This window comes from Oncorhynchus mykiss, chromosome 5 (assembly GCF_057628025.1).
Source record: "Oncorhynchus mykiss isolate SJ-2025 chromosome 5, ASM5762802v1, whole genome shotgun sequence".
In the NCBI taxonomy this organism is placed as follows: domain Eukaryota; kingdom Metazoa; phylum Chordata; class Actinopteri; order Salmoniformes; family Salmonidae; genus Oncorhynchus; species Oncorhynchus mykiss.
Window position 1 is genome coordinate 28,075,201 of NC_143026.1, and position 24,536 is coordinate 28,099,736.

General features: G+C 42.2%; 1 protein-coding gene across 1 annotated transcript in view; it reads left to right on the forward strand.

The window, feature by feature from the left end:
- LOC110522888 (transmembrane protein 132D-like) overlaps window positions 1-24,536 on the forward strand; it is a 38,689-nt gene that overhangs the window by 4,488 nt on the left and 9,665 nt on the right. Inside the window, exons 2-3 of the mRNA XM_090236605.1 lie at window positions 3,276-4,176; window positions 23,256-23,399. Coding sequence (XP_090092731.1) covers window positions 3,276-4,176; window positions 23,256-23,399 — 1,045 coding nt within the window. The remainder of the gene's footprint in view (window positions 1-3,275; window positions 4,177-23,255; window positions 23,400-24,536) is intronic.

Consider the following 24,536-nt stretch of genomic DNA (forward strand, 5'->3'; position numbering starts at 1 on the left):
TTTGATTTGTTAAAAAAGTTTGAAATATCCAATAAATGTCGTTCCACTTCATGATTGTGTCCCACTTGTTGTTTATTCTTCACAAAAAAATACAGTTTTATATCTTTATGTTTGAAGCCTGAAATGTGGCAAAAGGTCGCAAAGTTCAAGGGGGCCGAATACTTTCGCAAGGCACTGTACATTCTCACATCACACACATTTTATCCAGTCAGTCCATCATACTGCATACACTAAAAACATAGAGGACATTGATACATTCACTCACAACTGACCGCTGCCCCAACTACACTGGATAGATAAAATTGACCAATACAAAAAATTTTAAACATAAAATAATTTATCTTCGTCTATCGGTGTTTTCATAATTTTCATAAAGAGTATGACATTGTTTCCGCACGTAGCATTGAATTCAAGGGAAGCCAGAGATCATTTGGCCCCAAAAAACATGTATAAAATAATAGCCAATCAGCGTTGAGCTAAGCTGAGTGAGCTCAACTGTGAATGGTCCTGGCGCACCAAATAAAAGTGTCAAGCGGAAGCCAGTTTGGATTTGGCTTCACTCCTATCACATATAAATAAGTAATTTATAGAAACAACTTGAATTGTTGCATCTTGTTATGTTGTTGTTCTCTGGTGGCTAGCTAGCTAAAATTGTCCCTTTCCTAAATTAGCCATGGATGGAGATATGTATTTGGACTTGTGGTTTTACTTAATTCTCCGTACTGGCCATTGGACTGAGAGGATGGATGTAATATATGTAGTATATTAATGTAGTAGGCTAATATTAACTAGCTAACACTGCCCATAAAAGGAAGTTAGGCTAGCGAGCAAGCATTTTAGCCAGGTAGCCTAGGAAAACAAAAAATAAAAGCATGTACTGTATGACACATGAGTGACTATGAGTCATAGACCATTTTGCCCCGTAGCACTCACTTCTGTCATCATGAAGTGCTTTGAGAGACTAGTCAAGGATCATATCACCTCCACTCTACCTGATACCTTAGACCCACTCCAGTTTGCTTAGCGCCCCAATAGGTCCACAGACGACCAATCGCCATCACACTGCACACTACCTTATCCCATCTGTACAAGAGGTATACCTATGTAAGAATGCTGTTCATTGACTACAGCTCAGCATTTAACACCATAGTACCCTCCAAACTCATTATTAAGCGCAAGACCCTAGTCTCGACCCCGCTCTGTGCAACTGGGTCCTGGACTTTCTGACGGGCCGCCCCCAGGTGGTGAGGGAAGGAAACATCTCCAACCCGCTGATCCTAAACACTGCGGCCCCACAAGGGTGCGTTCTCAGCCCTCTCCTGTACTCCCGGTTCATCCATGACTGCGTGGCCGTGCACGCCTCCAACTCAATCATCAAGTTTGCAGACGACACTACAATGGTAGACTTGATTGCCAACAATGAAGAAATGGCCTACAGGGTGGAGGCGAGGGCCCTTGGAGTGTGGTGTCAGGAAAATAACCTCTCACTCAACGTCAACAAAACAAAGGAGATGATCGTGGACTTCAGGAAACAGCAGAGGGAGCATCCCCCCATCCACATCAACGGGACAGCAGTGGAGAAGGTGGAAAGTTTTACATTCCTCGGCGTACACATCACGGACCAACTTGAAATGGTCCCCTCACACAGACAGCGTGCATCTTCAACCTCAGGAGGCTGAAAAAATGTGACCTTGTCACCTAAAACAGTCACACACTTTTACAGATGCACAATAGAGAGCATCCTGTCAGGCTGTATCCCCGCCTGGTACGGATTTGGGGATGCTGTCACATATTTGTTCACGTTCGTCTTTAAAATCGACAGTGTCAAATCTTCCATTAAAGCAGATAAGGTCGTTTACAGTCAGCAATTGTATTGTTCTCTCTTTTACTCTCTCTTCCCATCATTGCATTAAGCCCTTCCCAAGCTCGTCTTAGATTGCCTGTACACAATCCATGTCTCAATTGTCTTAAGGCTCAAAAGTCCTTCTTTAACCTGTCTTCTCCCCTTCCCGTCTACACTGATTGAAGTGGATTTGACATCAATAAGGGATCATAGCATTCACCTGGATTCACCTGGTCAGTCTATGTCATGGAAAGAGCAAGTGTTCCTAATGTTTTGTACACTCAGTGTATAATAAGGCTGTGTATCCCATGGGCTTTCATACTGTATGTGCATTATTGAAAGCAGGATATGTATTGTGTACATCCAAAGCGTTTAAGGGTCCAACGCCTGCTGGAGCATATATTTGTCACAACATTGTCCACCAGGTTGGATGATATACAGTTGTTGCATGTTATGTTATGTATTTTAACAACTGTTGCCATTCTCTTCTTCAACCGTATGTATTTTGTAACTACCGTGTAATGTAGCTACCCTGTCGTTTTCTGAAGACCACTGTGCAATGTAGGGCTCAGACAAGGTACAATAGCCTGTATATTATAACAGGATTACACATATCCAGTGAAGTTGTGGCAGAAAAATACTTCCTAGATACATTTGTTTCATACTTTGCCTAGTCATTGTAGTGCTCTGCTGTTAAGCTGCAAACCTGTTCTCGTTGATGTTTACAATGAAAGTGATTGCGCTGGATTAGTTGGATTTGTCTTTTCCGCATGCACCAAACTCAACTGGTGTAGACTTTACTGTGAAATGCTAGTTTACGAGCCCTTCCCAACAATGCAGATTTTAATCAAATAAAATACTCATAAGTTAAGCTATATACAGGGAGTACCAGTACAATGTGCAGAGGTACAAGGTATTTTAAGTAAATATGTATATGAAGGCAGGGTAAAGTGACTAGGCATCAGGATAGGTAATAATAAGAGTAAATAAAGAACAGAGTAGCAGCAGCAAATGATGAGTGTAAAATGTGTGAGTGTTTGTGGAATGTGTGTGTATGTGTGTATGTGTTGTGTCGGTCTGCGTGTGTGTGTTATGTGTGGCTGTGTCATGATGGACTGTATAGTGAGGCAGGAGGGCAGTGGGCTAGCTAGGACTTTCAGTGTGATAAGTGACTGGTGTAAATATTGTTTTTCAGCAAACCTTCCCTGAAAAGCTTGGTAATCTCTTCTAGAATTCTGCTGAATTCACTGAATAAACACGGGTCACTGCATTAGAATTGCTTTTTATATCCACCATTATTACATTTTTAAACCAAATTTTCAGAAAATCCATTCTATAATAATGCTACTATATACTTTAAACAGACATACATTTGCTATGTGCTTTCTTTTTGCTCTATGCTAACAGCTGTATTTCATATCTTATCCTCTAGGTGTACACTGCCAGGAGCTGTCCAAGGACACCAAGAACCAAGCTCCCTTCCCTGTCTACCCTTCAGTTGGCTACCAGATCCTCAACGCAGACCACCTGCTGTTGAGGGACTACAGCCAGGAGCTGCTGGGGAACTCCAGCCTGCAAGCCCAGAGGCAGGCCTTCCTCATTACCAACCCCGGGGCGGGCCGCCTGCAGCCGGCCGTCAATGTCACCTTCGGCTCCCTGTCTGTGGAGAGAGCCATCGGCCCAGAGCTGCTCCTTGGCAGTCGCAGGATCCTCCCTGTCATCCTGGCACGCCAGGTCCTCTCCTCTGCCCCCATTATCAGGATCCTCTTTCACATGCCCAGTATGGCCAATGGAGGTGATGCTGGAGGGGGCAGGGCTGGGGAGGGGGTGGAGGTGGGTAGTGGTGGGAGGAAGGGAACGGAGGAGGGGGCCCACTGTGTGACGGCGTATGCCTTCTGTGAGACGCAGGAGGTGCGGGGGGCATGCCTGCTGTCCCCAGGGGGTTTCTGTGTTGCCCAGTTGAAGCCCGACCTGGCCTGGTTCAGCCCCACCAGCAGCTCCGACAGCAGGGATAGACAGGGAGAGGTGCAGGGTATTCCCGTGGAGATCTACTTCCAGAGCCGACGGGACTGGACAGGCCAGTGTGTTCCCCAGGACAGCCTGCAGCATGTGGGGGTGGGGAGGGGCGGCCCAGTGGGATCTGGTATACCCATGAGGAGGGTAGGGAGTGTCAACATCCTAAAGGCACCACCTGGAAGCCCTACGTTCCTGCGTCTGAGGTTAGGGGGAGCCGTGGTGGTCCAGACCTCATCCAAACCACTGAGGACCACCGACATGGCCACCTTCTATGTCTTCCTGTCCAGTGTGTCTGCTGTGGAGAGCTTCACTCTTAGGTAAGAGTAGGGCTGTACGATATGGGAAAAAATAGAATTGTGTTTTTTTTAGCAAATATTGCAATTGCGATTTGACTTGCGATTTAGATCAAAACATATGGTTGAAGAGTTGAAATAATAGAAATAGAATGATTTATATTAAAAAGCTAAAGTTAAAGCAGCATTGTTCTTATTTGGAACAATCTGTTGCCTGCAATTGATCAAACAGAACAGCATGCAAACTTATAGTCGATCTAACAGTGAGAGGTAACTGCAGGGTTTGAGTGATGGGACGGGGCTTGGTATGTGTGGGATGCAGCCACAAGAGGAGAAAAAAACAGAATAAACTATAAATACTGACATTACACGCAGCGTTTGAAAAAATTGCATGCGATATGAAAATGTCAAAATATTGCATGCGATATGAATCTCTTGCGATTTGCATATTGCACATGTCAATATTGCAATTTCTATGTGAATTCAATTAATTGTACAGCCCTAGGTAAGATCACTGCTTGGATATACTGTCTGTTCAGTCCATAGCTAGAATATCCAGGTCACAATCGGATACATTAGCTGTGAAGTTTGCACATAATGGTGTTGATATGACCTTTGTCTATTTATTCTATTGTAGAGTTTTGTGTTGTCTAAACGTGCGGAACGTATTCTGCATGCACTGATACACTCTTACTCACTAATGGATCCATTCTACATCCTATTTGCTTAATGTAAATTTAGGTCTATATGTTGTGGTCGTACTAATGCATCATGACTTTTATCACTAAGTCTTACTGTGCCTTTTCTGTTACCTTGACGCATGCTACCATAATGTGCTGGCCCCTGGCTCAGAACATAAATCCATAAATAATAGAAAATTAAGAAATAGGATTTATGTATGGATTATGAAAACATTCTCAGAACACATAGCAAATGTTAACCTCTTTTCCTGTTAAAAAGATGTTTGTGTATATGAGGACAAAATAATATTGTGTGTAGTCAGAAATTAGAGACAGAATGTTTTTTATTGCCATTTTAGGCCTTGTGTAAAAAGTCTATCACCATGATGAATAAAAGGGCTCTTCTCAAAGGATAAGTTCCATGCATTTAAATTGTAACTTAAGGCCACTTGAATGGCGCCAGGGCGTGTCACCAAGGCCATGCTGTGGGACGGTTGAACGCTGGTGTGGCTGGAAGTCGTCTTGCTGTTCCGCTCCCTACACAGATTACAGACTTGTCGTGTGCCAGTCCCAGTCTACTTCACTCCCGACTGGAAGAAGTTCTGAAGGCAGTCTTCCATAGACAGGGAAATAATTGGGTAATGGATTCGGCAGCCTTCATATCTTAACATCCCATTAACGTTTGAAAAGGGATCTCTGAATTTTTTAGTTCATAAATAATGCATACATTTAATGGAGCAAGAAAACAAATAACTAACAACTGCCTGACTCCTTATGGTGAAAATTAACTTATTACGCAGGCAGCTTTATCGCGCCAAACACACAATTCAGTCTGTTTTGCAAAAGCTCTACTCGTTGCTTTGGATGCACATCACAGAGCAGAATAAAGTTGCTTTTATTGGAATGTTTTAGATCAGTATACCTTAAAGTAATTTCTATCGGCGGAAGTTTGCATTTTCCACTCTTCCACTCGTTTTGTTTGAAGAAACAGCAGAAAAGCTTCTGATACATTGATATCTCAAAGTGTAGGGGACAAAGTAACACACCCATTTTCTCAGATAACATAGAAGATAGAATGACATAGTGAAGTCAGCACGTTCCGTAATGCGAAGGACGAGCTCCTAGCAAAAAAAAACTCCCAGTCTGGCCATGTTTCGCCTAGTTTTAAGAAGTGGTTTTGAGCAATGTAAGTAAAGAAAAGGACCTAGAAGTTTTTTTTTCGGTTGTAGAGTTGTGTTTAGTTGTTTAAGGTTCCAAATGTATGTCATTTTGTTAAGCCTTCTAGGGGCGGTTTCGCAGACACAGATGACGCTTAATCCTAGACTAAATTGCACTTTTAAACTGGACTAACTGAAATGCCATTTCTCAGAAATGGTTTAAAATAGTCTCAGACTTGCACTAGTCTAGATTTTTAAAAATCTGATTTCCAGAAGGACGTTTAGAGTTCATCTAGATCTAAGTGAAGGCTTAAATTAAACCTGGCCTAGAGGCAGGTTTAACTTCTGATTAATGGATGTTGGCCCCAAGGTTGACCTTGGCAATGGAGGAAAATGGATTACCTGGACTAAAATCTATTTCCGTGACCATTTCCATATGTACAAAGAAAATTCTTGAGCCAAGGCTTTATCTAAGTCTCTTAGGATAAAGCCCATCCCTCCTTCCCTACAAGTACTGATCCCCTTGAGGTTTTTGGGATCTGGAACCTTCCATCATGAAACATGATGTGTGGTGCAAATGAACTAACTGTATGCATAATCGTCCACAAAGTCTGCAATGCTATATGTGAACTGAAAGACAATTATACCAAGTTCCCTGATGCTGCTGACTGAGCCAACTACAAGGTAGAGTTCTATGAATATGATAACTTCCATGGAGTCATTGGCTGTATAGATGGATGTCATATTCCCATCAAGTTTCTCTCTACAGCAGATGCTGAGGAGTACAGGAATTGTAAAAACTGGTTCTCAATAAATGTAAAAAGTGTGTGCAGTTCTCCAACATTGTTGCATTTTGGAAAGGTGCATCAAGGATTCCTCTTTGTATGCTCAGCTTGAAGGTGGACAACATAGTGGAATCTTACTTGGTGACAGTGGGTATGCACAGACCAACTTCTTGTTCACTCCCTATCTTCATGCAATAGGACCTGAGCAACAATGGTGCAACCAAGCTCACATCCGCACCAGAGGTATATTGGAACACATGCTTGGTGTATGGAAGAGGAATGTCCTGTGTAAGAAACACATTACGCTTTTAACCAAGATGATGCTGCATTGTAATAATTGCAACAGCAGTGCTTCACAATTACCTCAAACAGCATGGCTGCCTAGATCCTTGCATTGAAGATGAGGATGACCCAGATGTTCCAATGGTTGAGGCAGACAATGACAGAAATGGACTAGCCTGCAGAGATGTTTTTGCTATGCAGCACTTCTCACAACAAAGATAGCTCAAGTGATTGAAGCAAACCGTAGACATGGATTGGTAACAAAAAAGGTTTTTAATTCACAAATGGAAATATCGGGACCCCGAACTGGTGCTGGTTTGAGAAGAACATTGGTACTGCTGCTGCTTCCTGTTTCTCTCCTCCTTCATAACCAACACAACATGAAGGATTAGCATCTTCATATCATGCTCTTCTTTTAAATACATTAGTTTGTGCTCATGAAATTCCATGGTCAGTTTCTCATGCATTCTCACACAATCTTCCCTCCTGGCTGCTGCAGATGTAGTGGGCTGACCTTCATCCTGCATTATCTCCTCTGAGCTATGGTGATCATCTGCCTCTAGAAAATGATTGCATTGCTGCATTAGAGAACATTATTTCTTCAAGAGTTGAGTTCATTACATAATTCTTATTATGGGAGTGCAAGAGATAACTGACACATTACATGTTCCCTGGAGTCCGGGGATTGCACATGTTGAATGAATGTGTCCTACCAAATGAGGACTGGAACAGTCCCCAATCTGAACTGTCCAAATTGTCATCATCGAGGATACCTTCCAGGGGTTGCTGGCTCAACATTTCCCCCAGCTCATCTGTCTCTGGGCCTCCTGGGTGTCCATCACCAGTCTTGAAACGCTCCCTATGAGCAGTGGTGCAAGATACCTTAATAGAAAATCACTCAAGTGAAAGTGAAAGTCACACAGTAAAATACTACTTGAGTAAAAGTCTGAAAGTATTTGGTTTTAAATATACTTAAGTATCAAAAGTAAGTGTAATTGCTAAAATATACTTTAGTATCAAAGTAAAAGTACAATAATTTCAAATTCCTTATATCAGGTATTCCCAAACAGGGAAACGGCACAATGCCGTCGGGGTAAGCCAAATAAAAATGTGATCCACATTAAAAATATATATATATTTTTAAAAAATTACTTAAAAAAATAAACAATGAATGTTCTTCACATTTTCTAACTGTCCATTTAGTAAGGCCCGCATCCATAGAGACACACATCAGCTCTACTTTCAAAAATGTAACCCTCCAAGATCCCCCCACAGTTCCCCAATAGCTGTCCCTCAACCATTTGAGACCCCCCCCCCCCCGGAAAAAAATACAATTAATTCCATTCCCCACCCCCAAGAACCCCCCAATGCACCAACAACCAAGAGAATGAACTAAAGAGAAAAAAGGAAAAGACAGAAGAAAACAGCAATCAACAATGCAAAAAAATGGACATCAAGGACAACTGAAATCATAACAGCAATGCCAACTTTAAATGTTTGTGTGCATGTCTGGCACTATTACCTGTATGTGTGTGTTCTTGTATGTGTTTATTTGAATGAGAGTGTGTGGATATGCATTTGTACAAACACCTGCACGGCATCAGCCTCAGGCAAACGAGCATTAGTTGTAAAAATAATGCCACTTAGTGTCATTCAAATGTACTTTTATTATTTTTTATTTTGACTTTTTTTTCTCCTTTATCTTTTGACCATTGACTCTCACATACAGCAACTCCACTCCCACTTGTCTCCAATTCCACATACCAACCCTCACCTTCCCTCAGCCCATCCCATCTATCTCTGCTGGCCACCCACTTCGTGTTTCTACGCAACACATATCTTTCAACTATGCTATGATGTTTAATGTATCTACAGATTGCGTGTTGAAGATAAATAATTTTACTAGGAGTATTAGTATATTAGTAATTGACTGACCCGGTCTCTCCAGATATCCTAACAGTACTATTTCTAGGGTCAATTTTAGATCAATGCTATGCATTTTCAGCCATTCCTGAACCTGAGGAAACACTTGCTGCCAAGGGAATGCCTGATATCTTGAAAGACGTTTTGGACACTACTGTGAAAATGGTTAACTTTGTTAAAGCAAGGTCCCTGAACTCTTGTGTATTTTCTGCACTATCCAATGATATGTGCAGCGACCATGTAACACTTTTACAACAAGTGTGCTGGTTATCAAGGGGCAAAGTATTGACACATTTTTTTTAATTGAGAGATGAGCTTAAAGTTCTTTACTGACCATCATTTTCACTTGTCTGACTGCTAGCAATATGACGAGTTTCTCACACGAGTGGCCTATCTGGGGAATGTTTTTGCTTGCCTGAGTGATCTGAATCTTGGATTACATGGACTCTCCACAACTATATTCAATGTGTGGGACAAAATTGAGGCTATGATTAAACATTTGGAGCTGTTCTCTGTCTGCATTAACAAGGACACCACCAGGTCTTTCCATCATTGTATGATTGTTTGTGTGCAAAAGAATTCAAGCTTACGGACAATGTCAAATATGATATAGTGAAGCACCTGAGTGAGCTGGGTGCGCATTTACACCGAGACTTTCCCAAAACGGACCACACAAACAACTGGATTCGTTATCCCTTTCATGCCCTGCCTCCAGTCCCCTTACCGATATCTGAACAAGCAGTTCTGTGAAAATGGAATTGAATCAGAAGCCACTACCAGATTTTTGGATACGGCTGCGCTGCGCTCAGAGTATTCTGTCTTGGCAAATCGCTCTGTTAAGACACTGATGCCCTTTGCAACCATGGACCTATTTGAGAGTGGAACCAGACGGCATCATTTTCTTTATTTTTTTAATTTACTGATAGCCACGGGCACACTCCAACACTCAGACGTCATTACAAATGAAGCATGTGTGTTTAGTGAGTCCACCAGATCAGAGCCAGTAGGGAAGACCAGGGATGTTCTCCTGATAAGTGCATGAATTGGGGCTCCCAAGTGGCGCAGTGGTCTAAGGCACTGCATCTCAGTGCTGGAGGTGTCACTAAAGACACCCTGGTTTGAATCCAGGCTGTATCACAACTGGCTGTGATTGGGACAGTATCTTACCTGAAGTTGTATTTCTGTTGATGAATCATGCTGTTATAATTGGGTGGTTTGACACAATTTGTTTCAAGAGGGTTTTTTCAGTCAATGAAATTATCTTAACGTTTTCTTTTAACTCCGTCCATTATTTGGTTTAGGTGACCCATCCCTAGTTTTGGAAGCATCCTCAGATCAGCACTAAGTGCACATCATTAATCTAATTAGGCTTCACAAAGATTAACTGGTTAGTCCTTATTTACCTTAGTCTGGGACGCCATAGTCTAGAATTTATTAATCTGAAGTTAAACAATGTCACAGAAAGCCATTTTTTTTATCAGGATTTATTTAAGTAGAATTTGCCTAGTCCTGATTTAAATTAAACTCTATCCGGGAAACCGCCCTGTAGTGACTAAATGACAGCATAGGTTTTAAAAAATCATGTTAGCTAGTCTTGGGTGTTAGCCTAGGAGAACTACAAGATAGACGGGTGGGACGAAAGTAACACAACGTAAATTTATGAGCTGGAATAAAATACATTTTAATTTTACCAGGTAAGTTGACTGAGAACACATTCTCATTTACAGCAAATACCTGGGGAATAGTTACAGGGGAGATGAATGGGCCAATTGGAGGTGATTAGGTGACCATGATGGTATGAGGGCCAGATTGGTAATTTAGCCAGGACACCAGGGTTAACACTCCTACTCTTACAATAAGTGCCATGGGAACTTTAGTGACCACAGAGAGTCAGGACACCCAGGACACCATTTAACATCCCATCTGAAAGACAGCACCCTACACAGGGACATGTCCCCAATTCCTTCCTACTCTGAGGTATTGCGATCTTTTGACCAGAGGGAAGGGTGCCTCCTACTGGCCCTCCAACACTAATTCCAGCAGCATCTGGTCTCCCATCAAGGACCAACCTTGCTTAGCTTCAGAAGCAAGCCAGCAGTGGGATGCAGGGTGGTATGCTGCAGGCCATTGTATCCTCTAGTTCATATTGCTTTTATAATGTTAACAAAATATCAACAAGTGACTGAATGTTTAAAAATTATATATGACATCATTAGAATTCTGCTTTATTAATCAATTGACTGGATGGATCAGCTTCTCACATAAGCTTTTATCGACAGGTTAGTGGTTAAAATATATACCTTTATGATTCTGTGAGTCAATTACCTTATGTCAATCCATGGAAATGTGATAATGAGTTTGCCGTTTTTGAAGAGAATAAAGGAAGTTCATTCTACCAAACACAAGGAGCGCGCATGACAGCTGGAGCGCACCTGATATGTAGGGCTGTGCAGGAATATTAATTGAAAATTGTGAAAAACATCTCCTACTACATTCCCGTTAAATAATTCCCCCCCTCTCATCAATCTACACTCCATAATGACAAAGCAAAAAAATGGAAATATCACATTTACATAAGTATTCAGAACGTTTACTCAGTACTTTATTGAAGCACCTTTGGCAGCGATTACTGCCTTGAGTCTTCTTGGGTATGACGCTACAAGCTTGGCATACCTGTTTTGGGGAGTTTCCCCCGTTCTTCTCTGCAGATTTCTCAAGCTCTGTCAGGTTGGATGGGGAGCGTCGCGGCACAGCTATTTTCAGGTCACTCCAGAGATGTTTGATTGGGTTCATTTCCTGGCTCTGGCTGGGGCACTCAATGACATTCAGAGACTTGTCCTGAAGCCACTCCTGTGTTGTCTTGGCTGTGTGCTTAGTCTCATTGTCCTGATGGAAGGAGAACCTTCGCGACAGTCTGAGGTCCTGAGCGCTCTGGAGCAGGTTTTCATCAAGGATCTCTCTGTACATTGCTCTGTTCATCTTGCCCTCGATCCTGACTAGTCTCCCAGTGCCTGACGCTGAAAAACATCCCCACAGCATGATGCTGCCACCACCATACTTCACCGTAGGGATGTTGCCAGGCTTCCTCCAGACGTGACACTTGGTATTCTTGGTTTCATCAGACCTGAAAATCTTGTATCTCATGGTCTGAAACTCCAAGCTGGCTGTCATGTGCCTTTTACTGAGGAGTGGCTTCCATCTGGCCACTCTACTGTAAATGCCTGATTGGTGCAGTGCTGCAGAGATGGTTGTCCTTCTGGGTGGTTCTCCCATCTCCACAGAGGAACTCTGGAGATCTGTCAGAGTGTCCATGGGTTCTTGGTCACCTCTCTGACCAAGGCCCTTCTCTCCCGATTGCTCAGTTTGGCCGGGCAGCCAATTCTAGGAAGAGTCATGTTGGTTCCAGACTTCTTCCATTTAAGAATGATGGAGGCCTCTGTGTTCTTTGGGACCTTTAAAGCTGAAGAAATGTTTTAGTACACTTCCACAGATCTGTGCCTTAACCTCACTAGGGGACGTGGGTAGCGTCCCACCTGGCCAACATCCAGTGAAAATGCAGAGCGCCAAATTAAAAAACAGAAATACTCATTATAAAAATTCATAAAACATACAAGTGTTATACATCGGTTTAAAGATGAACTTCTTGTTAATCCAACCATTTCAAAAAGGCTTTACCATGCGATTATCTGAGAACAGCGCCCAGCAGACAAATCATTACAAACAGTTACCAGCCATGTAGAGGAGTTACACAAGTCAGAAATAACAATAAAATTAATCACTTACCTTTGATGATCTTCTTATGGTTGCACTCACAAGACTCCCATTTACTCAATAAATGTTTGTTTTGTTCGATAAAGTTCCTCTTTATATCCAAAAGCCTCTGTTTTGTTCAGTAATCCACAGGCTCAAACGCAGTCACAACAAGCAGACGAAAAATCCAAATAATATCCGTAAAGTTCGTAGAAACATGTCAAACTATGTTTATAATCAATCCTCAGGTTGTTTTTAGCCTAAATAATCAATAATATTTCAACTGGACAATAACGTCGTCAATATAAAAGGTAAACAAGAAAGGCTCGCTCTCGGTCGTGCGCATGAAAAATCTATGGGACACTGTAGGTTCCAGTCATTCAGAGTGGTCTTACTCCCTCATTTTTCAGCATACAAGCCTGAAACAATTTCTAGGAAGTACAATTTGAGTCCTAAATCAATTGAAACTGTAATGAAAATCATTAGAAAACTACAAACATACAAAAATCCCACTTCCTGGATGGATTTGTCTCAAGTTTTCGCCTACCAAATAAGTTATGTTATACTCACAGACATTATTTTACAAGTTTTGGAAACTTTAGACTGTTGTCTATCCAGATCTACCAATTATATGCATATCCTAGCATTTGGGCCTGAGTAGCAGGCAGTTTACTTTGGGTACACTTTTCATCCGGAGGTGAAAATAGTGCCCCTTATCCTAGTTAACACAATCCTGTCTCAGAGCTCTACGGACAATTCCTTCGACCTCATGGCTTTGTTTTTGCTCTGACATGCACTGTCAACTGTGGGACCTTATACAGACAGGGGTGTGCCTTTCCAAAACATTTCCAATCAATTGAATTTACAACAGATAGACTCCAATCAAGTTGTAGAAACATCTCAAGAATGATCAATTGAAACAGGATGCACCTGAGCTCAATTTCAAGTCTCATAGCAAAGGGTTCAAATAGTTATGTAAATAAGGTATTTCTGTTTTTTAATTTCTATACATTTGCAAAATTATATAAACCTGTTTTCTCTTTGTCGTTATGGGGTATTGTGTGCAGATTGATGAGTAAAAACATTAATTTAATACATTTTTGAATAAGGCTGTAACGTATTAAAATGTGGAGGAAGTTGAGGGGTCTGAATACTTTCCGAATGCACTGTAAATACACCTTATGGAACAGCGGGGACTGTGAAGAGACACACACACAGGTACAGACACACACATACGCACACACACACTACCACATGCACTCTTACACAAACGCACATTGTAATATTGTTGTACGGTGGAATTATACATTTTTGTATTGTAGATATGTAGTGGTGTAAGATATGATACTGTTCTTTTTATGTGTGATGTAAGTGCCTAAATGTGTTTGGACCCCAGGAAGAGTAACTGCTGCCTTGGCAGTAGCTAATGGGGACCCCTAATAAATAAATAAAAATATACAAAACTGACCTGGACTAGCATTGAGGAGACTTTGGTGAAAGACTCTTAAACTCTCATGGCCTTGATATTATATTTATTTGAGAGAATAATCTCTATGCCCCCTGAACTTCCCAAATTCATTGACCCACTACAGATGCTTTTAGGCCTCTGTGCTTGAGTCCCATTGTAAATCATAGCCCCATACTGAGATTTAGAAAGGGGAGAGGACTGAAGGGACTGAGCCCAGTGTTTAAGGCCATGTGGAGGCTGGCCCGGCCTGGCCTGGCTTGGTTTGGCTCAGAGATGAGTGATTCTTCCTGGGGGAAAATCCATGCTCTACTTCACTCCTCCAGGCCCAATATTGAGTACAAACCCCCAGGTTTATGACAGATAATCCCTGTCCTGATTGAAAATGACTTGAGAGGTTAACCCTTTGGTTGAGAGATGATCTGACCATGGCTCCATTACTGCCTACTGGACTTTAATGTGAGTTTGTGTGTGTGCGTGTGTGCGTGCGGCCATACGTGAGTGAGTGTGTGCATGTGTGTTTGACGGTGGTCCCAGTCCCACAGTCATTGGAACAAGGCTCTCAATTACAGTAAGCATCTTTGCTGCTCTACCTCAGAGCCAGAGCTCAGAGACCATCCATTTCCAGTCTGTCCAAAGTGGCCAGTCTTTCTTTCTATGAAAACTCCCACTGTACAATATCAGCATATACAGCATATATCAGCATATAATATTAAACTTAAAATGACTTGTGGGGAAAAAAATTGGGACTGTTGCATGGCTGTTCATTTTACACAAGTAATTTAATTTGCACCACAGTATTGCGGGTAATTTAAGGACATTTCAGGCAGACCTGTTTTTTGCCTGAACAAATGTGATTGGTTGGTCCAAACAAATTAATACTTTGTCAAATTCAGGCCAGGGGATGATAACGTTGTGTATTTTAAAAAGTGGTATTTTGATGATGAGTTTGTGCTGTGCCTGAGAGGAGGTTCAGGAGGTCTCCGGCAGGCAGTTTATTTAGCTGATAGCCTGTTGGCAGTTCCCAACTAAATATATTGTAAAGGTGTGAGATGTGAAGGTAGTAGATGAAGAGGGGAGCTGTAAAAGGTTACGAATGAAATGATGATGAGTTGACTTTGAGGAAGTCACACAGACAAGTTTCTCTTCATATTCCCCCTTTTCAACGTGATCTCAGGCAAGGATTTATTTAATCAACCTCCTCTTTGACTTTTATTTTCCTTTCCCCTTCCTGATCTCATACTTGGACTGTTTACTATTCCAGCCAGGCTGAAAATAGACTGTTGTCATCGGGCTTTGCCACTCATCTCTATAGTCCTCCTCAGGCAAATTAATAACTGTTGGTCTGAATCACTTCTCGTTCCTGATACTGGCCCATTAAATTGAGATAAAAAAAGGTCCTCATTTATCATAGCAGGAGTAACAATATGTTTGGTTGGTGGATTGCTTGGCTCTAATGTTGGCCTTGCCTCAGTGAACCTAGTTGAGAGTGATTTAGTCTGGCTCCTGACCCAGAACTCGATCCAGATCTGCCTGGGTTAGTATTGATCAGACTGTCAGCTGTCACTGAGCACCAGTCTCTGTGCGTATGACTGAATCACACGCTCCAGCAGTCAGACGGGACAAGGGGAGTGTCTGTGTGTGTGTGTGTGTGTGTGTGTGTGTGTGTGTGTGTGTGTGTGTGTGTGTGTGTGTGTGTGTGTGTTTGTGTGTGTGTGTGTGTGTGCATCTGTCTAATCCACTGCACTGAAATCTCTGTTATTATATTTATAAAGCTTACTTGTCGGTGTGTGTGTATGTGTGGAGATTAAGAGTTGTCTGTCTGGATGCGTGGTGGGACTTTAAGCCACTGGGTTATCACTTAATAGTGACTCTCATTCATCTGAATGTTGTCCCGCCATCATCATCATCTAAATGTTGACCCCAATCATTGTCATCTAAATGTTGTCCCCATCATCATCATCATTTTAATGTTGTTCCCCCCATTATCATCATCTAAATGTTGTCCAAAATCATCATCGTCTGAATGTTGTCCCCCCATCATCATCTGAATGTTGTCCCAACATCATCATCATCTGAATGCTGTCCCCCTCATCATCATCATCATCTGAATGTTGTTCCCCCGTCTTCATCACCTGAATGTTGCCCCCATCATCATCATCTGAAAGTTGGCCCCCCGTCATCATCATCTAAATGTTGTCCCCCTATCATCATCATCTGAATGTTGTCCCCCCATCATCACCGTCACTTGAATGTTGTCCCCCCATCATCACCGTCACTTGAATGTTGTCCCCCACATCATCATCTGAATGTTGCCCCCCCATCCTCATAATCATCTGAATGTTGTCCCCATCATCATCATCATCTGAATGTTGTCCCCATCATCATCATCTGAATGTTGTCCCCCATCTTCATCATCTAATTGTTGTCCCCATCATCTGCTGAATGTTGTCCCAGAATCATCATCATCATCTGAACTTTGTCCCCCATCATCATCATCTGAATGTTATCCCCCCATCATCATCATCTGAATGTTGTCCCACCATCATGATCATCATCTGTATGTTGTCCACCATCATCATGATCTGAATGTTGTCCCCCATTGTCATCGACATCATCTGAATGTTGTCAACATCATCATTTGAATGTTGTCCCCACATCATCATTACAATCTTAATGTTGTCCTCCCAACATCATCATTCTGAATGTTGTCATAACATAATTGTTATCATCATCTGAATGTTGTCCACATCAACATCTGAATGTTGTCCCCCTATCATCATCATCATCTGAATGTTGTCCCCACATCATCATCATCTGAATGTTGTCCACCATCATCATCATCTGAATGTTGTCCCCCATTGTCATGGACATCATCTGAATGTTGTCCACATCATCATTTGAATGTTGTCCCCCCATCATCATCACAATCTTAATGTTGTCCTCCCAACATCATCATCATCTGAATGTTGTCCCTCCGTCATCATCAGCTGAATGTTGTCCCCAATCATCATCATCTGAATGTTGTCCCCCCATCATCAGCATCATCATCTGAATGTTGTCCCCCCGTCATCATCATCTGAATTTTGTCCCCCCCGTCATCATCATCTGAATGTTGTACCCCATCATCATCATCTGAATGTTGTGCCCCATCATCATCATCTGAATGTTGTCCCTACATCATCAGCTTCATCTGAATGTTATCCCCCATCAAAATCATCTGAATGTTGTCTCCATCATCATCATCTGAATGTTGTCCCCCATCATCATCATCTGAATGTTGTCCTACCATCATCATCTGAATGTTGTCCCAACATCATCATCATCTGAATGCTGTCCCCCTCATCATCATCATCATCTGAATGTTGTTCCCCCGTCTTCATCACCTGAATGTTGCCCCCATCATCATCATCTGAAAGTTGGCCCCCCGTCATCATCATCTAAATGTTGTCCCCCTATCATCATCATCTGAATGTTGTCCCCCCATCATCACCGTCACTTGAATGTTGTCCCCCACATCATCATCTGAATGTTGCCCCCCCATCCTCATAATCATCTGAATGTTGTCCCCATCATCATCATCATCTGAATGTTGTCCCCATCATCATCATCTGAATGTTGTCCCCCATCTTCATCATCTAATTGTTGTCCCCATCATCTGCTGAATGTTGTCCCAGAATCATCATCATCATCTGAACTTTGTCCCCCATCATCATCATCTGAATGTTATCCCCCCATCATCATCATCTGAATGTTGTCCCACCATCATGATCATCATCTGTATGTTGTCCACCATCATCATGATCTGAATGTTGTCCCCCATTGTCATCGACATCATCTGAATGTTGTCAACATCATCATTTGAATGTTGTCCCCACATCATCATTACAATCTTAATGTTGTCCTCCCAACATCATCATTCTGAATGTTGTCATAACATAATTGTTATCATCATCTGAATGTTGTCCACATCAACATCTGAATGTTGTCCCCCTATCATCATCATCATCTGAATGTTGTCCCCACATCATCATCATCTGAATGTTGTCCACCATCATCATCATCTGAATGTTGTCCCCCATTGTCATGGACATCATCTGAATGTTGTCCACATCATCATTTGAATGTTGTCCCCCCATCATCATCACAATCTTAATGTTGTCCTCCCAACATCATCATCATCTGAATGTTGTCCCTCCGTCATCATCAGCTGAATGTTGTCCCCAATCATCATCATCTGAATGTTGTCCCCCCATCATCAGCATCATCATCTGAATGTTGTCCCCCCGTCATCATCATCTGAATTTTGTCCCCCCCGTCATCATCATCTGAATGTTGTACCCCATCATCATCATCTGAATGTTGTGCCCCATCATCATCATCTGAATGTTGTCCCTACATCATCAGCTTCATCTGAATGTTATCCCCCATCAAAATCATCTGAATGTTGTCTCCATCATCATCATCTGAATGTTGTCCCCCATCATCATCATCTGAATGTTGTCCTACCATCATCATCATCATCTGAATGTTGTCCCCAATCATCATCATCTGAATGTAGTCCCCCATCATCATCATCTGAATGTTGTCCCCCATCATCATCAACTGGATGTTGTCCCCCACATCATCATCGACATCATCTGAATGTTGTGCCCCCATATTCATCATCTAATTGTTGTCCCCGTCATCATCATCATCTGAATATTGTCCCACCATCATCATCAAATGAATGTTGTCCTCCCATCATCTTCATCATCTGAAATTTGTCCCCCCGGTCATCATCATCTGAATTTTGGGCCCCCATCATCATCATCATCTGAATGTTGTCCTCACATCATCATCATCATCATCTGAATGGTGTCCCCCCGTCATCATCATCTGAATGTTTTGCCCCATCATCATCTGAATGTTGTCCCCACATCATAATCTGACTTTTGTCCCCCTGTCATCATCATCTGAATGTTGTACCCCATCATCATCATCTGAATGTTGTGCCCCATAACCATCATCTGAATGTTGTCCCTACATCATCAGCTTCATCTGAATGTTATCCCCCATCAAAATCACCTGAAAGTTGTCCCACCATCATCATCATCTGAATGTTGTCTCCATCATCATCATCTAAATGTTGTCCCCCGTCATCATCATCTGAATGTTGTGCCCCCATCCTCATCCTCATCTGAATGTTGTCCCCCATCATCATCATCTGAATGTGGTCCCCCATCATCATCAACTGGATGTTGTCCCCCACATCATCATCGACATCATCTGAATGTTGTGCCCCCATATTCATCATCTAATTGTTGTCCCCCATCATCATCATCATCTGAATGTTGTCCCCCATCAAAATCATCTGAATGTTGTCCTCCCATTGTCATCATCATCTGAATTTTGTCCCCCCCGTCATCATCATCTGAATGCTGTGCTCCATCATTATCATCTGAATGTTATCCCCCATCATCATCATCATCTGAATGTTGTGCCCCATCATCATCTGAATGTTGTCCCCACATCATCATCATCATCTGAATGTTGTCCCCCATCATCATCATCATCTGAATGTTGTCCCCCATCATCATCATCATCGGAATGTTGTGCCCCATCATCATCTGAATGTTGTCCCCACATCATCATCTGAATGTTGTACCCCATCATCATCATCTGAATGTTGTGCCCCATCATCATCATCTGAATGTTGTCCCTACATCATCATCTTCATCTGAATGTGGTCCCCCCATCATCATCATCTGAATGTTGTCCCACCATCATCATCATCATCTGAATGTTGTCTCCATCATCATCATCTGAATTATGTCCCCATCATCATCATCTGAATTCTGTACCCCCCATCATCATCATCTGAATGTTGTCCCCCCATCATCATCATCTGAATGTTGTCCCTACATCATCATCTTCAACTGAATGTTGTCCCCCCATCATCATCATCTGAATTTTGTCCCCCCCATCATCATCATCATCTGAATGTTGTCCCACCATCATCATCATCATCTGAATGTTTTCAGCCATCAAAATCATCGGAATGTTGTCCCTCCATCATCATCATCTGAATTTTGCCCCCCCGTCATCATCATCTGAATGTTGTGCCCCCATCATCATCGTCATCTGAATGTTGTCCCCATCATCATAATCTGAATGTTGTCCCCCATCATCATCATCTGAATGTTGTGCCCCATCATCATCATCTTAATATTGTCCCTACATCATCATCTTCATCTGAATGTTGTCCCCCACATAATCATCATCATCATCTACATTTGGTCTCCCCATCATCATCATCTGAATGTTGTCCCCACATAATCATCTGAATGTTGTCCCCACATCATCATCATCATCATCTGTATGTTGTCCTCAATCATCATCATCTGAATGTTGTCCTCCCATCATAATCATCTGAATGTTGTTCCCCATCATCATCATCATCTGATTGTTGTCCCACCCTCATCATCATGATCTTAATGTTGTCCCCCATCATCATCATCTGAATATTGTCTCGCCATCATCATCATCATCTGAATGTTGTCCCACCATCATCATCATGATCTTAATGTTGTCCCCCATCATCATCACCATCTGAATGTTGTCCCCATCATCATCATCATCTGAATGTTGTCCCACCATCATCATCATGATCTGAATGTTGTCCCCCATCATCATTCTGAATATTGTCTCACCATAATCATCATCATCATTTGAATGTTGTCCCCCATCATCATCATCATCATCTGAATGTCTTCCTCATCATCATCTGAATGTTGTCCCCATCATCATCATCATCATCATCATCTGAGTATTGTCCTCCCATCATCATCATCTGAATGTTGTTCCCCCGTCATCATCTGAATTTTGTGCCCCCATCATCATCATGAATGAATGATGTCCCAACATAATCTTCATCATCTGAATGTTGTCCCCCCATATTCATCATCTGATTGTTGTCCCCCATCATCATCATCAACTAAATGTTGTCCTCCCATCATCATCATCTTCTGAATGTTGTCCCCCATCATCATCATCATCTGAATGTTGTGCCCCCATCATCATCATCTGAGTGTTGTCCCCCCATCATCTTCATCATCTGAATGTTGTCCTCCTATATATTTATCATCTGAATGTTGTACCCCATCATCATCATCTGAATGTTGTCCTCCCATCATCATCATCATCTGAATGTTGTCCTACATCATCATCATCTGATTGTTGTCCCCCCATCATCATCATCATCTCAATATTGTCCCCCATTATCATCATCATCATCTGAATGTTGTGTGTGTGTATGTGTGTGTTAACTGACCTGTGTGTGTTTATGTGTGTGTTAACTGACCTGTGTGTGTGTGTTAACTGACCTGTGTGTGTGTGTGTTAACTGACCTGTGTGTGTGTGTGTGTGTGTTAACTGACCTGTGTGTGTATGTGTGTGTTAACTGACCTGTATGTGTGTGTTATCTGACCTGTGTGTGTGTGTGTGTGTGTTAACTGACCTGTGTGTGTGTGTGTGTTAACTGACCTGTGTGTGTATGTGTGTGTTAACTGACCTATGTGTGTGTGTGTTTGTGTGTGTTAACTGACCTGTGTGTGTGTGTGTGTGTTTATGTGTGTGTCAACTGACCTGTATGTGTGTGTTAACTGACCTGTGTGTGTGTGTGTTAACTGACCTGTGTGTGTGTGTGTGTGTGTTAACTGACCTGTGTGTGTGTGTATGTGTGTGTTAACTGACCTGTGTGTGTATGTGTGTGTTAACTGACCTATGTGTGTGTGTGTTTATGTGTGTGTTAACTGACCTGTGTGTGTGTGTGTTTATGTGTGTGTCAACTGACCTGTATGTGTGTGTTAACTGACCTGTATGTGTGTGTATGTGTGTGTTAACTGACCTGTGTGTGTATGTGTGTGTTAACTGACCTATGTGTGTGTATGTGTGTGTTAACTGAACTTTATGTGTGTATTAACTGACATGTGTGTGTGTGTGTTAACTGACCTGTGTGTGTGTGTGTGTGTGTGTGTGTATGTATGTGTGTGTGTTAACTGACCTATGTGTGTGTTAACTGACCTGTGCGTGTGTTAACTGACCTATGTGTGTGTGTATGTGTGTTAACTGAGCTATGTGTGTGTTAACTGAGCTATGTGTGTGTGTATGTGTGTGTTAACTGAGCTATGTGTGTGTGTATGTGTGTGTTAACTGACCTGTGTGTGTGTGTGTGTGTTAACTGACCTGTATGTGTGTGTTAACTGACCTGTGTGTGTGTGTGTGTTAACTGACCTGTATGTGTGTGTTAACTGACCTGTATGTGTGTGTTAACTGACCTGTGTGTGTGTGTGTGTTAACTGACCTGTGTGTATGTGTGTGTTAACTGACCTATGTGTGTGTGTGTTTGTGTGTGTTAACTGACCTGTGTGTGTGTGTGTGTTTATATGTGTGTCAACTGACCTGTATGTGTTTGTTAACTGACCTGTGTGTGTGTGTATGTGTGTGTTAACTGACCTGTGTGTGTATGTGTGTGTTAACTGACCTATGTGTGTGTGTGTTTATGTGTGTGTTAACTGACCTGTGTGTGTGTGTGTGTTTATGTGTGTGTCAACTGACCTGTATGTGTGTGTTAACTGACCTGTATGTGTGTGTATGTGTGTGTTAACTGACCTATGTGTGTGTATGTGTGTGTTAACTGAACTTTGTGTGTGTATTAACTGACATGTGTGTGTGTGTGTGTGTGTTAACTGACCTATGTGTGTGTATTAACTGACCTGTGTGTGTGTGTGTATGTGTGTGTTAACTGACCGGCGTGTGTGCATGTGTGTGTAAACTGAACGTTGTGTGTGTATTAACTGACCTGTGTATGTATGTATGTGTGTGTGTGTGTGTGTGTGTGTGTTAACTGACCTGTGTGTGTATGTGTGTGTTAACTGACATCTCTGTGTGTGTGTGTGTGTGTGTGTGTGTTAACTGACCTATGTGTGTGTGTGTTAACTGACCTGTGTATGTGTGTGTTAACTGACCTGTGTGTGTGTATGCGTGTGTTAACTGACCTGTGTGTGTCTATGTGTTCCAGAGCCACAGTGAGGAAGGGCATGTCGTTCAGTACAGCGAGGCCCACTGACTCAGCCTTATGGGACATCGCCCTGGAACCTGGCAGAAGGGGCGCAAATACCATCTCTGTCGTGTGTCAGAGGAAGACCACCAATCCCGGGAAAAGGTGTGTAGCCCTTCATTTTCCTCAAACATCCTGAGTTTTGTAGGCTCTCTTAAATCTTACCAATGGCCTTCCTTTGTCATGTTCTTACTGGTATGAGAAGTGTGAGATTATTGATGTATAGCATTTGTCAGAAGAGAAAGGTAGAAGAAACAAACATGTTGTTTCTTATAGCTTTCCAGATTCTCAGAATTCTCTTCGTTAAAATGTCAGGAAGAAGAACAGATTGCAATTCTAGGACTTGATCGAGGGAAAAAACTAATTAATTTCATCAGTTGCCTTGTTGGTGTGGTCCCAGCAGCTGTGCAGACAGCCGTTTATTGTGTGGAGCAGATCTGTTACATTGTGATTAATCACTCTCCTTGTAAATAGACTGAAGTGACTATTCAGTACTTTTGAACTGATAGATGTGGTACAGCTGCACTGATATTTGCTTACGGCACTTATTTCCCTGGTTTCTATAAGATATGTTATACGTAAATTGGGCCCAGAGTTTTCCCTGGTTAGGTCATGTGATCAGGAAAAACTCTGGGCCCTAGTTATAATCTCATGGAATATGGGCCAGTTTCCGGTACAGAGATCAAGCCTAGTCCTGGACTAAAAAGCATTCCTCAATGGAGAAATAGACTGTAGCACTAATCTGTGTCCGGGAAACCTGCTCTGTAACTACAAGGAATAACATACAGTAGATGACAATGTCAATCAGTTGTTTGTAAGGCTCTTTGAGATTATCATGATATCAGTAATAACGTTAGTAATCCTCCTGTCTATCGCAGTGGGGGAGGGATCAACTGTGTTGATATGAACAGTCTAGAATATTTCTCCATGATTTCACTGATGGGGTGCTGACAGGTAAACAACCTCTCCCTCAACATCAGCAAATCAAAGGAGCATCCTTATCAACAGGGCCGCATTGGAGATGGTCAAAATCTTAAAGTTCCTCGAAGTACACATTTCCGAGGAGGTGAAATGGCCAAACCACACGGCACCTCAAGATGCTGAAGAAATCTGGCCTGTCCTCGAGGGCCATCACAGTGTTCTACAGGAGCACCATTGAGAGCATAGTGTCAGGCTGCATCACAGCCTTGTACGGCAACTCCACCGCCAGTGACCTCAAGGCGCTAAAGAGGGTGGTACTCT